Source organism: Anomaloglossus baeobatrachus, chromosome 6 (assembly GCF_048569485.1).
Source record: "Anomaloglossus baeobatrachus isolate aAnoBae1 chromosome 6, aAnoBae1.hap1, whole genome shotgun sequence".
NCBI classification, from domain to species: Eukaryota; Metazoa; Chordata; class Amphibia; order Anura; family Aromobatidae; genus Anomaloglossus; species Anomaloglossus baeobatrachus.
Window position 1 is genome coordinate 434,982,802 of NC_134358.1, and position 14,998 is coordinate 434,997,799.

At 48.5% G+C, this 14,998-nt stretch overlaps 1 protein-coding gene across 1 annotated transcript in view; it reads right to left on the minus strand.

The window, feature by feature from the left end:
- The window catches only part of LOC142243360 (collagen alpha-6(VI) chain-like), a 166,189-nt gene that overhangs the window by 93,538 nt on the left and 57,653 nt on the right, over positions 1–14,998 (minus strand). Inside the window, exons 19-20 of the mRNA XM_075315212.1 lie at positions 3,950–4,003; positions 597–632 (exon numbers count right to left, since the gene is read on the minus strand). Of these exons, the coding sequence (XP_075171327.1) occupies positions 597–632; positions 3,950–4,003 (90 nt within the window). The remainder of the gene's footprint in view (positions 1–596; positions 633–3,949; positions 4,004–14,998) is intronic.

Consider the following 14,998-nt stretch of genomic DNA (forward strand, 5'->3'; position numbering starts at 1 on the left):
TAATGTAAGTTCTCGGCTTGGCTAGTGTAGACACAGTCTTAGGGAGTAGAGCAACCCTCTAAGGCCTCGGTTCCACTTGTGTTTTGCACAGATGAGCGTGATCCGATAAAACATCAGATTGCACTTGCACCAGTGCAAAACTATGGGGCAGTGTCAATCTGGGATTGATTTTTCATGCCATATCGGCATAAGAAATAAATTGCAGCATGCTGCGTTTGACAGCGAGTCTCGGCTCACACACCCCCATACAAATCTACGGGTGCATGTGAAACATCGCACTGCACTCGCATGTCATCTGACCGCAGTGTGATGTACGCAGACAGACTGCAGAGGAGAGGAAGAAAGTGTTCCCTCCCTCTTCTCTGCAGCTGTGATCCGATTGCAAGTTTGAATCACAGTCGCATGACCTTCGGCTGATGCATGCAGCAGAGGGTCAGTAGCATATTGCTTCTGATGCTCTCACATCGGAAGCTATACGCAAGTGGAACTGAGGCCAATCTGTGAAAAACAACCTTATGTTTAATACATGAAGGAAATTGAAATATGAAAAACACCAATGACATGGAGGCCTCATGGACCTACATTTCTATGCATACCTGTGGACCAGTAGCACCTCTTCTGCCAGGAATATTCTGAAATATATAAAAATATCGACTTTCAAAAACATCTTTATTAGTATTATTTTTATTTCTCATTGCTTCTATACCAAATTTTCCTCAATGATATACATAGAGTGTCATTATCACATCAGTCCTTGTACCCAATGGGGCCTACAATGGGATTTTCCTTTGTAAAACACACACTAAAGCGGGCTTTACACGCTGCGACATCGCTAATGCGGAGTCGTTGGGGTCATGGAATTTGTGACGCACATCCGGCCGCATTAGCGATGCCGTTGCGTGTGACACTGATAAGCGATTTTGCATCGTTGCAAAAACGTGCAAAATCGCTAATCGGCGACATGGGGGTCCATTCTTAAAAATCGTTACTGCATCAGTAACGAAGTTGTTCCTCGTTCCTGCGGCAGCACACATCGCTGCATGTGACACCGCAGGAACGAGGAAGCTCTCCTTACCTGCCTCCCGGTCGCAATGCGGAAGGAAGGAGGTGGGCGGGATGTTATGTCCCGCTCATCTCCGCCCCTCCGCTGCTATTGGGCGGCGGTTCAGTGACGTCGCTGTGACGCCGCACGGACCGCCCCCTTAGAAAGGAGGCGGTTCGCCGGTCACAGCGACGTCGCCAGACAGGTAAGTATGTGTGACGGCTCTGGGCGATGTTGTGCGGCACGGGCAGAGATATGCCCGTGTCGCGCAACAGATGGGGGCGGGTACCCACACTAGCGATATCGGGACCGATATTGCAGTGTGTAAAGTAGCCTTAAGGCTAGTTCAGCTATTAGGCTTGATTTATAAATATGATTTTCACTGATAAAACATATACCCATTAAAAACTATGCTGCTGTTCAATTGACCGTGTTTTCTTTCTGACCATTTGTCGACAAAAAGATCCAATATTTATCCAATTCACAGATTCAAATTGTATATAAAAATCTATGAGTCCATGAATATCACAGACAATACATTTTTTTTTGACAAAAGGAGAAACTGACGGCTAATACATTTTGTCCGATCCACGGGCAGCATGTATTAGGCACAGGCTCTATGGTGTCAGTCAGGTATGTTTGACTCTGAAACACTGCAGCGTTTCAGAGAAAACTATTATTTACACAAGCAACCACCAAGGACTGAGTCACACGGGAGACTAATCCGACAGGCGGGTCCATGGTGGCTTCTCCCAGCCCTTTCCCCTGGAGTGACCGGTTCTCCCAAAGGCACGAAGGGAGAGAGCTGTCACTCAAGACAGGGGCGGACATAGCATGGGTGCAACCTGTGCGGCTGCACATGGGCCCAAGTGGTTAAGGGCCAATTTTTACCTCCAAAGCAGGTGTAAGTGGAATTGGAAAAATAGCTGAGGAACAATCAAACACACATGGCTGAAACCATTCAGCCAGCGTTTGGATCATATAGCTGTCAGGTTCACATTAATGGTATTATTTAAAATCAATAATGGGGTAAAAAAAAAAAAATCACTATGAAGAGGATTATAGCAACAACTTTTACAATTGGTTTTCAATTTTTTAAAAACAGTTTATGCCAAAAACCTTTGAGCTTATTTTGTAGTATTATTTGTAAGTGTACCGCCCCCGTCACAGCGGACACCAGACCCGGGGATCCGCGCGGACACTGGAATTTAAAAGAGAGGGGATAGGTATGTGCAGAGGATGTGTAAGTTTGCGACGCCACCCATGGTGCGTGATAATATAGGAGACCACCGCTGCTGTTGGGGAGCCCGGTGGCGATGGTGTAGCAGCAGGATGTTTAACTTCTCCGTGGGTAGGGGGTTTGTGCCCCGGGGTCCGTTGGGTGGTGGTGACTGGGGTGCCGTTGGGTAGCGGAAAAGGGGCTTTTCAGCCTACTCACTCAGTCCAGGAATAATAACACCGACAGCTTGTAAACCAGAATTCTGAGTACCACTGCAGCATGGAGGGAGCACGCCTGGATCCTTGTAATTGGTGTTGCTGTTAGCCTGTGGCCTTTTCCGTGGCACCTTCTCACTAGTTGGACCCTCAAGCTTGAACCTTTTCGGCTCCCGCTCATCCGTATGGCTAACGGAGTGAGCTTGCTCTCAGGGTTCACGCATAGGATTTCTTTGGACTGTAATTTGGTAAAGTCCTATCCCATCGGTGCGCTAGTATCCCGATTTTGGAGCAGGTTGGGGATGAATCTTGAAGTCTTCACCCCCGTTGGGTAAATTACCGGGACGCATGAAGCTACTTCCCGGCCCAGGGTCCACGTACCCCGTCGTGCCCTGGACCCTGCCCGGTGATGGCTCAAGGCCGCCGGCTGCCCTCCTCGGCAGTCCATGCCCCTTGACGCGATCCCCTGCGACTGGGGTTCCAGCTCCTACAAGGCCCAGACCAATATCTGCCACCTAGTAAACTCCAGGAGCCCTGCTCCGGACCGGTGACCTCTCTCTCAAAGAGTCACCTTCCACCTCCTACTCCTTTCACTCCTGTTTCACTTCTCTGTCACTTTCTCACTTTCCCCTACCAATCCCCATGTGGGCGGCCCTATTCCCTTCAAGCCCCCCAATAGTGTGTCTGGTGGGTTCGGTGCAAAGTGTTCCTAGGATTTTGACTGGCTATGCTGTTAGCAACACCAAAGGACCAGGATCCATAACCAAGGAGGAGTGGATACTGTGCAGAAGGGCAGATTGCACAATACCCTGTGACGATCTGATAGGCCAGGGCATCACATAAGCACATTATAAATAATTAATATTTACATTAATCATAAGAAAAACACTACAGAAATAACACACTGATAAATATTAGGAAAATGTTTCATGACATCTGATGATTTCAGGAAGTAAGGCCCTGTGCCCACGCTGCGGATTTATCGCGGACTTTGCCTCGTTTTTTTTGTGGATTTGCCGCAAATTTCTCGAAAATCCGCAGTACAGTGTGTCCCCAGCCATTTCTATGGCATTTTGGAAGTGTTGTGCCCATGCTGCGTTTTTTCCCGCTACGGAAGTAGTGCGGATTTCCCTGCAGAAAAATCTGCAGCATGTCAATTATTCCTGTAGATTTACCTGGGATTTTGCCAATGCAAGTGAATGTGAGGTCAAAAATCCGCAACAAATCCGCAGGGCTGTTCCCACAGGGTGGTATTCCTGCATTTTTGGTGCATATTTTCCCACCAAATCCAATGGTTAAAATCTTCACCAAATTCCGCATTAAAATCCGCATCAAAAAAAGAACAAAAAAACGCACAAAAAATGCACCAAAGTTTTGGTGCGCTTTTCTGGGAGATACTGCAGATTTTGCGGCAGAAAAATCTGCGTGATCTTCTGTCCATGGGCACATGGCCTAACACTATTTCATTCTTACATCACGTCCATTGTCACCAGGTTCTCCAGGTTCGCCTTCTTTTCCTGATTCACCCTAGAAAGGTGTTGAAAATATAATATAACTTTACACTGTATGTTCTTAGTTTTTAAGTTTTTATTGGTTACAGATAAATTACATGCAAGTTAATGGGCGAAATTAAATAGGAAAAATTATGATTCCAACACAGTTTAAATGAATTCAATTGCCGTTCATTGCAAACAATTAAATATTAATTGCTTATTTTATAGGTAATAAATATAGTAATATCACAAGTAATAGTTAAAGGGAATCTGTCTGTAGGTAAGTTTTTACTTGTTATCTGAGAGACCCATGATATAGTGAAAAAGCCGCTGATAACAGTGAAGTGTCACTTAAGGCCCAGTCACACACAACGACTTACCTGCGATCCCGACCTGATAAGGATCACTGGTAAGTCGCTGGGAGGTCGCTGGTGAGATGTCACACAGTCAGACCTTACCAACGACGCAGTAACGATCAGCGACCTGTATAACGATCTCGGCGGGCGTTGGGACCGTGTTTGGAGGTCGTTGGTAGGCGTTCAAACACAGCGATGCGTCCTGCCCAGCAGGACATCACCTTTGAAGAAAATGGTCTGCACCATTTGGCAACGACTAGCGATCTCACAGCAGGGGCCTGATCGCTGGTAGGTGTCACACATAACGAGATCGCTGGCGAGATCGTTGCTGCGTCACAGAAACTGTGACTCAGCAACAATCTTGAAGCGATCTCGTTGTGTGTGACGTGGCCTTTACGGTCTGTATGTTTCTGTTTCAATATAATCAGTGTTTTATTAGCAGGAGTTTATCACTACAAGACAACTGCCCACGTGTCTTTTAGTCCAACCAGGCCCTCAGCATGGACTAGAAGTCCTCTGTCACTATACAATATCCACAGAAAGCAGTGATGTGGGCAGGTTATACACAGCTCAACAACTGAGCTCTGCTAGATCCACAATAGAGAAAACTGTTATTCTATAATAACTGCTGCACTCAGTAAACTAAGTGATACATGGATGTTAATCCCAGCACATCAGCGGATAAGCTGACTACAGCGGCACCAGTTTGAAAGGTAAAGAAAAAGCCCCAGTTTGAAAGGTAAAGAAAATAAAATGGGTACAATTTAGTTTTTTGTGTGTACATGTGGTTTTGGATATTCAAATAATTTGTTCATTGGAGAGAAGAAAGAATACCATCTATTTCAGAAGTTACGGGCAGGGTTTCAGCTCATAATTTATATGAGAATAATATTGCGTTAAAAGAAAAAAAACTATCAAAGATATAAAATAAGATGGTCTCTTTGGTCCCAGATGTACATGCCAAACCTTGTTTTGACTTAGTTCCTTGACATTCTCTAAACAATATAAATGTAACATGTTATTTCCGAATGTGTTTATTTACTGTGCAAAATGAATATGAGTTTATAATCTTGCTTAACTTTGAAACTTAACGAATTGTCTCAGTGTCTTACTCCTTCCCTTTCTCCTCCCCCTTTATATTCCCTAAACTCCTTCCATTCCTAGCTCCTCTCCAATACCCCTTCCCCCATCCACTTTTGGCCTATCCTTTCTTCCCTTCCTCTTCCCCATCTTTGTTCTTTCAACAACATTTTTAAGAATGCATTTTAAATACTTCAATTACCCCCTCCCCTGTTATTGTAAACCCCTTAAAATGTAATAAAGTATACAAATAATTTGTTCATTTGTTTTGTGATGTGTGGGGTTTAATTTATTTTTTGTATTTATATATATATATATACTAGATGGTGGCCCAATTCTAACGTATCGGGTATTCTAGAATTTATTGTGTAGTTAATGTATGATTTTTGTTTTTTTTATATATATATATATATATAATATATATATATACAGTGCCTACAAGTAGTATTCAACCCCCTGCAGATTTAGCAGGTTTGATAAGATGCAAATAAGTTAGAGCCTGCAAACTTCAAACAAGAGCAGGATTTATTAACAGATGCATAAATCTTACAAACCAACAAGTTATGTTGCTCAGTTAAATTTTAATAAATTTTCAACATAAAAGTGTGGGTCAATTATTATTCAACCCCTAGGTTTAATATTTTGTGGAATAACCCTTGTTTGCAATTACAGCTAATAATCGTCTTTTATAAGACCTGATCAGGCCGGCACAGGTCTCTGGAGTTATATTGGCCCACTCCTCCATGCAGATCTTCTCCAAGTTATCTAGGTTCTTTGGGTGTCTCATGTGGACTTTAATCTTGAGCTCCTTCCACAAGTTTTCAATTGGGTTAAGGTCAGGAGACTGACTAGGCCACTGCAACACCTTGATTTTTTCCCTCTTGAACCAGGCCTTGGTTTTCTTGGCTGTGTGCTTTGGGTCGTTGTCTTGTTGGAAGATGAAATGATGACCCATCTTAAGATCCTTGATGGAGGAGCGGAGGTTCTTGGCCAAAATCTCCAGGTAGGCCGTGCTATCCATCTTCCCATGGATGCGGACCAGATGGCCAGGCCCCTTGGCTGAGAAATAGCCCCACAGCATGATGCTGCCACCACCATGCTTGACTGTAGGGATGGTATTCTTGGGGTCGTATGCAGTGCCATCCAGTCTCCAAACGTCACGTGTGTGGTTGGCACCAAAGATCTCGATCTTGGTCTCATCAGACCAGAGAACCTTGAACCAGTCTGTCTCAGAGTCCTCCAAGTGATCATGAGCAAACTGTAGACGAGCCTTGACATGACGCTTTGAAAGTAAAGGTACCTTACGGGCTCGTCTGGAACGGAGACCATTGCGGTGGAGTACGTTACTTATGGTATTGACTGAAACCAATGTCCCCACTCCCATGAGATCTTCCCGGAGCTCCTTCCTTGTTGTCCTTGGGTTAGCCTTGACTCTTCGGACAAGCCTGGCCTCGGCACGGGAGGAAACTTTCAAAGGCTGTCCAGGCCGTGGAAGGCTAACAGTAGTTCCATAAGCCTTCCACTTATGGATGATGCTCCCAACAGTGGAGACAGGTAGGCTCAACTCCTTGGAAAGGGTTTTGTACCCCTTGCCAGCCTTGTGACCCTCCACGATCTTGTCTCTGATGGCCTTGGAATGCTCCTTTGTCTTTCCCATGTTGACCGTGTATGAGTGCTGTTCACAAGTTTGGGGAGGGTCTTAATTAGTCAGAAAAGGCTGGAAAAAGAGATAATTAATCCAAACATGTGAATCTCATTGTTCTTTGTGCCTGAAATACTTCTTAATACTTTAGGGGAACCAAACAGAATTCTGGTGGTTTGAGGGGTTGAATAATAAATGACCCTCTGAATAAACTTTTCTCAATTTAAAAAAAAAAAAAAAAAAAAGAAATAACATTCTTTTTTGCTGCAGTGCATTTCACATTTCCAGGCTGATCTACAGTCCAAATGTCACAATGCCAAGTTAATTCCGAATGTGTAAACCTGCTAAATCTGCAGGGGGTTGAATACTACTTGTAGGCACTGTATAGGTGTTGTTGTATGTAGTTACCAAGTGTTTATGTAGGGCGCTGTAAATGTTCTGGGTGTCGTCTGGGTGTGGGGGTGTGTGAGAGCGGTGTTGTTTGTGTGTTGCATTGTTTGTGGAGCGCTGTGTGTCTGCAGCGTTGTGTGTGTGTGGTGCTGTGTGTGTTGCGCGGTTTGTGTGGGTGTGTGTGTGTTTTGGGGGGAGGTATGTTTTGTGCAGTGTGTGTTGGAGGAGTAGTCCTGGGGGGAGGAGTCTAATAGGAGGAGTAGTCCTGGGGGGAGGAGTCTAATAGCAGGAGTAGTCCTGGGGAGGAGGTGTCGAATAGGTGGAGTAGTCCTGGGTGGGAGGTGTCTAATAGGTGGAGTAGTCCTGGGGGGAGGTGTATAGGTGCCTAATGTGTGCGGGGGGCATGGTCGAGCGGGCAAAGTGTGCGGGGGGCGTGGCCGAGAGGGCAAAGTGTGCGGGTGGCATCGCCGAGCGGGCAAAGTGTGCGGGGGTCGTGGCCGAGTGGCCAAAGTGTGCGAGGGAGGCGTGGCAGAGCAGGCAAAGTGTGTGAGGGGGCGTGACCAAGCGGGCAAAGTGTGTGGGGGCGTGGCCGGGCTGAGCCGAGCGGCCAATGCGATGGTTGTCACTGTAATGATGTCATTTTGGAGCAAGACAGACCGACAGAATAAGGCAATTATATAAATATAGATATATATATATAGATATATATATATATAGATATATAGATATATAAATATATATATATATATATATATATATATAAAAAAAATTTTGCAATATCGATGGAATCGAAAGGAAATAAATGTCTGTTTTTCTTACTTTTGTTTGTACCACAAATCCTAGTTACTGGGCAAACTCCGTCTCCTGGCTCCACTGTAGAGTAAAGGGGGCTTTACACGCTGCGACATCGCTAATGCGGAGTCGTTGGGGGTCACGGAATTTGTGACGCACATCCGGCCGCATTAGCAATGTTGCTGCGTGTGACACCGATGAGCGATTTTGCATCGTTGCAAAAACGTGCAAAATCGCTCATCGGTGACATGGGGGTCCATTCTCGATTATCGTTACTGCAGCAGTAACAATGTAGTTCGTCGCTCCTGCGGCAGCACACATCGCTATGTGTGACGCCGCAGGAACGAGGAACCTCTCCTTACCTGCCTCCCGGCCGCTATGAGGAAGGAAGGAGGTGGGCGGGATGTTCCGGCCGCTCATCTCCGCCCCTCCGCTGCTATTGGTCGGCCGCTCAGTGATGTCGCTGTGACGCCGCACGGACCGCCCCCTTAGAAAGGAGGCGGTTCCCCGGTCACAGCGACGTCGCCGGGCAGGTAAGTATGTGTGATGCGTCTGCGTGATGTTGTGCGTCACGGGCAGCGATTTGCCCGTGTCGCACAACAGATGGGGGCAGGTACCCACGCTAGCGATATCAGGACCGATATCGCAGTGTCTAAAGTAGCCTTTATTCTGGATTTGTTTGGACCCAACAGTTCCTGCTGCCTGTAGGCTCACATGCAATCACGTTATTGCTGTAACAGCTTGCTGTTCTGTATACAGTGAGTGAAATAAGTATTGAATGCATTACCAATTTTGTAAGTAAATATATTTCTAAAGGTGATATTGACAGAAATTTCTCAGCAGTTGTTGGTAACAATCCATCAAATACACACAGGCAAAGAAGTCAAACCATAAAAATTTTGTGATGTATGATAGTGAGAAATGACACAGGGGAAAAGTATTGAACACATGAAAAAAAGAAGTGAAAAAAGCCATGAGAAGTCATGACAACAGCTGAAATCTATCAGTAACTGGAATACAATCTTGCCACTTAGTGAAAAAAATCAGGTGGTTCAACTGGAGGCCTATAAAGAAGGGAATTTTGTTTACTTACCGTAAATTCCTTTTCTTCTAGCTCCAATTGGGAGACCCAGACAATTGGGTGTATAGCTATTGCCTCTGGAGGCCACACAAAGTATTACACTTAAAAGTGTAAGGCCCCTCCCCTTCTGGCTATACACCCCCAGTGGGATCACTGGCTCACCAGTTTTAGTGCCAAAGCAAGAAGGAGGAAAGCCAATAACTGGTTTAAAGACCAATTCAATCCGAGGAAACATCGGAGAACTGAACCATACCACATGAACAACATGTGTACCCGAAAAAACAGAAAAACCCCGAGAAAACAGGGCGGGTGCTGGGTCTCCCAATTGGAGCTAGAAGAAAAGGAATTTACGGTAAGTAAACAAAATTCCCTTCTTCTTTGTCGCTCCATTGGGAGACCCAGACAATTGGGATGTCCAAAAGCAATCCCTGGGTGGGTAAAAGAATACCTCATGATAGGGCCGTCAAACGGCCCTCTCCTACAGGTGGCCAACCGCCGCCTGAATGACTTATCTACCTAGGCTGGCGTCTGCCGAAGCGTAGGTATGCATCTGATAATGCTTGGTAAAAGTAAGTAGACTCGACCAGGTGGGTGCCTGACACACCTGCTGAGCCGTAGCCTGGTGCCGTAATGCCCAGGATGCACCCACGGCTCTGGTAGAATGGGCCTTCGGCCTTGAGAGAACCAGAAGCCCAGTAGAACTGTAGGTTTCAAGAATTGGTTCCTCGAGCCCCCGAGCAAGGGTGGATCTGGAAGCTTGCGACTGTTTACGCCGACCAGCGACAAGGACAAAGAGTGCATCCGGGTGGCGCAGGAGCGCCATGCGGGAAGTAGAACCTGAGTGCTCTCACCAGAACCAACAGATGCAAATCTTTCTGAAATTGATGGACTGGACGAGGACACAAAGAAGGTGAGGTGATATCCTGATTGATATGAAAATGGGATACCACCTTAGGGAGAAATTCCGGAACCGGACGCAGAACTACCCTGTCCTGGTGAAGGACCAGGAAGGGAGTTTGTATGAGAGCGTTGCTAGCTCGGAAACTCTCTTAAGAGACGAGACCGTTACTAGAAGGCCACTTCCCGTGAAAAACGGGAAGGGAGACATCCTTCAAAGGCTCGAAAGGCGGCATCTGGAGAGCAATTAGAACCTTGTTCAGATCTCAGGGCTCTAACGGCCGCTTGTACGGAGTGCTGAGAAGACAAACTCCCCGTAGGAACGTGCGTACCTGAGGAAGTCGTCGTTTCTGAAAAAATACAGATAGCGCTGAGACTTGTCCCTAAAGGGAACTGAGCGACAACCCATTTTCCTACCTAGATTGCAGGAAGGAAGGAAACATAGACGATGCAACCGGCCAGGGAGAAACACCCTGCGCCGAGCACCGAGATAAGAACATCTTCCACGTCCTGTGGTCAATCTTGGCGGACGTTGGTATGCTAGCCTGTCTCATGGTGGCAACCACGTCCTGAGGTAATCCTGACGACACTAGGTTCCAGGACTCAATGCCACACCATCCGGTTGAGGGCCGTAGAATCCAAATGGAAGAATGGCCCTTGAGACAGCCAGTCTGATTGGTCTGGTAGTGCCCCCGGTTAGCCTACCGTGAGGCACCACAGAACCGAGTACCACAACATCCTCGGCCAATTTGTAGCGACGAGGATGGCGCGGCCGCAGTCGGTCTTGATCTAGCGCAGTACTCTGGGCAACAATGCCAGAGGTGGCACCTAAGGTAGCTGGAACTGCGACCAATGCTGAACTAAGGCGTTTGCCGCCAGAGCTCGATGATTGTGAAACCGTGCCATGAAGCTGGCACATTGTTGTTGTGCCGTGACGCCATTAGATCGACGTCCGGCCTCTGTCAGCGGCGCCAGATCTCCTGAAACCCGTCCGGGTGAGGAGACCATACTCTTTCGGCCACACCTCAGCGACTTAGGAAGTCAGCTTCCTAGTTTCCACCCTTGGGATGTGAATTGTGGATATGGTGGATGCCGTGTCTTCCACCCACATCAGAACCTGCCGGACTTCCTGGAAGGCTTGCCGGTTGCGCGTTCTTCCTTGGTGGTTGATGTATGCCACCGCTGTGGAGCTGTCCGACTGAAGTCGGATATGCTTGCTTTCTAGCCGCTGTTGGAAGGATTGTAGGGCAAGATACACTGCTCTGTGTTCAAGAACATTGATCTGAAGAGTGGACTCTTGCTGAGTCCACGTACCCTGAGCGCTGTAGTGGAGAAAAACTGCTCCCCACCCTGATAGACTCGCGTCTGTCGTAACTATCGCCCAGGACGGGGATAGGAAGGACCTTCTTTTTGACCAAGAGGTGAGAAGAAGCCACCACCGTAGAGATTCCTTGGCCGCCTGAGAAGAACGACGACTCTGTTGAGGGACGTCGACTCCTCGTCCCATTGGCGGAGAATGTCCCATTGTAGTGGACGCAGTAAAACTGCGCGAAAGGAACTGCCTCCATTGCTACCATCTTACGTAGGAAGTGCATGAGGCGTGTCAATGTGTGCGACTGGTTCTTAAAGAAGAGCTTGCAGCCCGTAGTGAATGCTGTTTGTCTAGCGGCAGCTTCACTATCGCTGAGAGAGTAAGAAACTCTATGCCTAGATATGTTATCGATAGGGTCGGGGTCGGATCTGACTTTAAAAAGTTGATGATCCACCCAAAACTCTAGAGAGTCTCCAGCGCAACGTTCGGGCAGTGTTGGCATGTTTCCTAAGAGAGTGCCTTGACAAGTAGATCGTCTAAATACGGGACCACAGAGTGACCCTGAGAGTGCAGGACTGTGACTACTGCTGCCCTGACCTTGGCGAAGACCAGTTGGACTGTCGCTAGCCGGAAGGTAGAGCTACGAACAGAGGGTGTTCGTCTCCTATAACGAAGCGTAGAAACGCTAGTGCTCTGGATCAATCGGCACGTGTGGATAAGCATCCTTGATGCCTAATGATGCTAGGAAATATCCTTGGGACCTTGAGGCGATGACATGGCGGAGGGATTCCATCCGGAACCGCCTGGTGTCCACGAGCTTGCTGAGCATTTTTAGATCCAGAACGGGACGGAACGGCCCGTTGTTATAGGTACCGCAAAGAATTTGGGGTAAAAACCGTGACCTTGTTCCTGAAGAGGAACGGGGGTCATCACTCTTTCTGCCTATAGAGTGCACCCTGTTTGCAGAAGAGCAGCGGCCCGGCCGGGAGGTGGAGAAATTCTGAAGAATCGAGTTGGAGGACGAGAAGTGAGCTCTATCCTGTACCCGTGAGACAGAATGTCTCACACTCAATGGTCATTGACCTATGGCAGCTAAATATCGCCAAGGCGGGAGAGCCTGCTACCGACCGAGGCCGCAAGTCATGAGGAAGCCGCCTTGGAAGCGGGTTTTCCGACTGTCGCTTTTTTGGGCGAGACTGAGCCCGCTAAGAATCTTAGCTCCTCTGATCCTTTTGAGTCCACCTTGGACGAGGAAAAATGGGACCTGCCCGAGCCTCGAAAAGGCCGAAAACCCCGACTGCCTCTTGCTCTGTTGGGGTTTGTTGTGTCCGGGCTGAGGAAAGGATGAATCCTTACCCCTGGACTGTTTGATGGTTACATCCAACGCTCACCAAACAGTCGGTCAGCAGAAAAAGGCAACTGGTTAGGCAACCTTTTTTGGAAGCAGAATCTGCCTTCCATTCACTTAACGAGCAGACCAGGCTCTGCTTAAAAACACGGAGTAGCGGAGGCTACCGCCGCACGGTTCGCAGAGTCCAGGACAACCTGAATCGCGTAAGAAACAAATGCAGACATTTGAGAGGTTAAGGATGCCACCTGCGGCACAGATGTACGTGTAACCGTGTCAATCTGTGTAAGACAAGCTGAAATAGCTTGGAGTGCCCCAAGGGAGAGAATGCCGGAGCCAACGGTGCGCCGACAGCCTCATAGATGGCTTTCGACCAGAGATCCATCTGTCTGTCAGTGGCATCTTTGAGTTTGCAGTTCCATCTCCCACTGCAACTATGGATCTAGCTACAAGCCTGGAGATTGGAGGATGCCGCTCGGGACATTGGGTCCAGTCCTTGACCAAGTCAGGGGACAGGGATAGCGTGTATCCTAAGCCGTTTGGAGAAGCGCATATCTGGATAAGCGTGGTGTTCCTGGACTGCCTCTCTGAAGGCAGAGTGGTCCAGAAAAATACGTGAAGCTGACTCCTCCACTGGAGGAGTTGTGAGAAATAACCCACATTCTATAGATGGACGCTATAAGATTATTTACTATGGCGTCACAATCAGGTGTATCCAGATTGAGAGCGGTCTCAGGATCAGAATCCTGAGCCGCTACTTCCGCCTCATTACACAGCGAGTCCTTCTGTTAGGACCCTGATGAAACCGAGGCCGCTCATAGCGAGCCCACTTAGGCTGTCTGGGACTGACGTCCGTGCAGAGCCGTGACTCTGGGATGCGTGTGACATTCCCGGAGCTGTTAGTTATTCACACTGAGGGGGGCCATGGATCAATGATTCAACAGTGCCCATATTGTGAGAGACATGTCCGGACTGCTAGGCTTCTAGTATCATAGCCATAGTCTCAGAAAAACTGTCAGTAAATACTGCAGACACCGTCCTCATCCCCTGGCCATTAGTGCATACAATGGGAGTCTATGTACCTGCCGGCCGTATAGCCGTACATGCTGTACCAGCTGTATAGAAAAACATGTGGTTCTGCACCTTTGTTTTACACAGAGAATATGCTGATAACTCCTCCGCATAATCTAGGAGGGTATATACAACGTGCGACCAAACAGTGCAATGTATATAGTACAAGCATATCTATAAGTGCACTTCTGCACTAGTGGGGTTAGCACCACAGGTGCTGCTTAACGCCTGTTACAGCGATTGTGTGACTATCAGAATGCCAGGGTCTTCCACACTTGTCTCTGTATCGTACAGAAACTGACACTAATGGCTGCCGGTGTCCTTGTAGAGAAGGAAGCCGTGGGCGTGCCTGAGAAAGTGCGGGAATCCGGATTCACAGTGCACACAGTGAGAGGGGTGGAGTATGCAAAACATACTCCAGCTCTCAGCTCTGCTCTATGCAGCGTCACGCCCCTACCCTGACTGTCAGGGCTGTGGGCGGTAACGAAGGGAGACTAGGCCCAGAAGCCGGGGACTCGAGTTAACAGCGCGGCCGCCGTAAAAGCGCGGGCCGCGCTGAAGTCCCCGGCGCACCACAAGTGCCAGCCGCGCCGCAGTCCCAGCGGCCGGCGCGACCGCCCTAGAAGTGGCCAGCGTCCCGCCCCTCTCCTGACTGGCAGGTCTGGGGGCGGGAACGAACTAAAGCAGGCCGCAAAAGCCGGGGACTCGAGTTATCAGCGCGGCCGCCGTAAAAGCGCGGGCCGCGCTGAAGTCCCCGGCGCACTACAAGTGCCAGCCGCGCCGCTGTTCCAGCGGCCGGCGCGCCCGAGTCCTAGACGTGGGCAGCGTCCCGCCCCTCTCCTGACTGGCAGGTCTGGGGGCGGGAACGAACGGAAGCAGGCCGCAAAAGCCGGGGACTGTAGTTATCAGCGCGGCCGCCGTAAAAGCGCAGGCCGCGCTGAAGTCCCCGGCGCACTACAAGTGCCAGCCGTGCCGCAGTCCCAGCGGCCGGCGCGGCCGAGTCCCATAAGTGTGCCTGCTTCAGCTAAGCTGAATGAGGCTATGGCACAGGCGCCGCAGC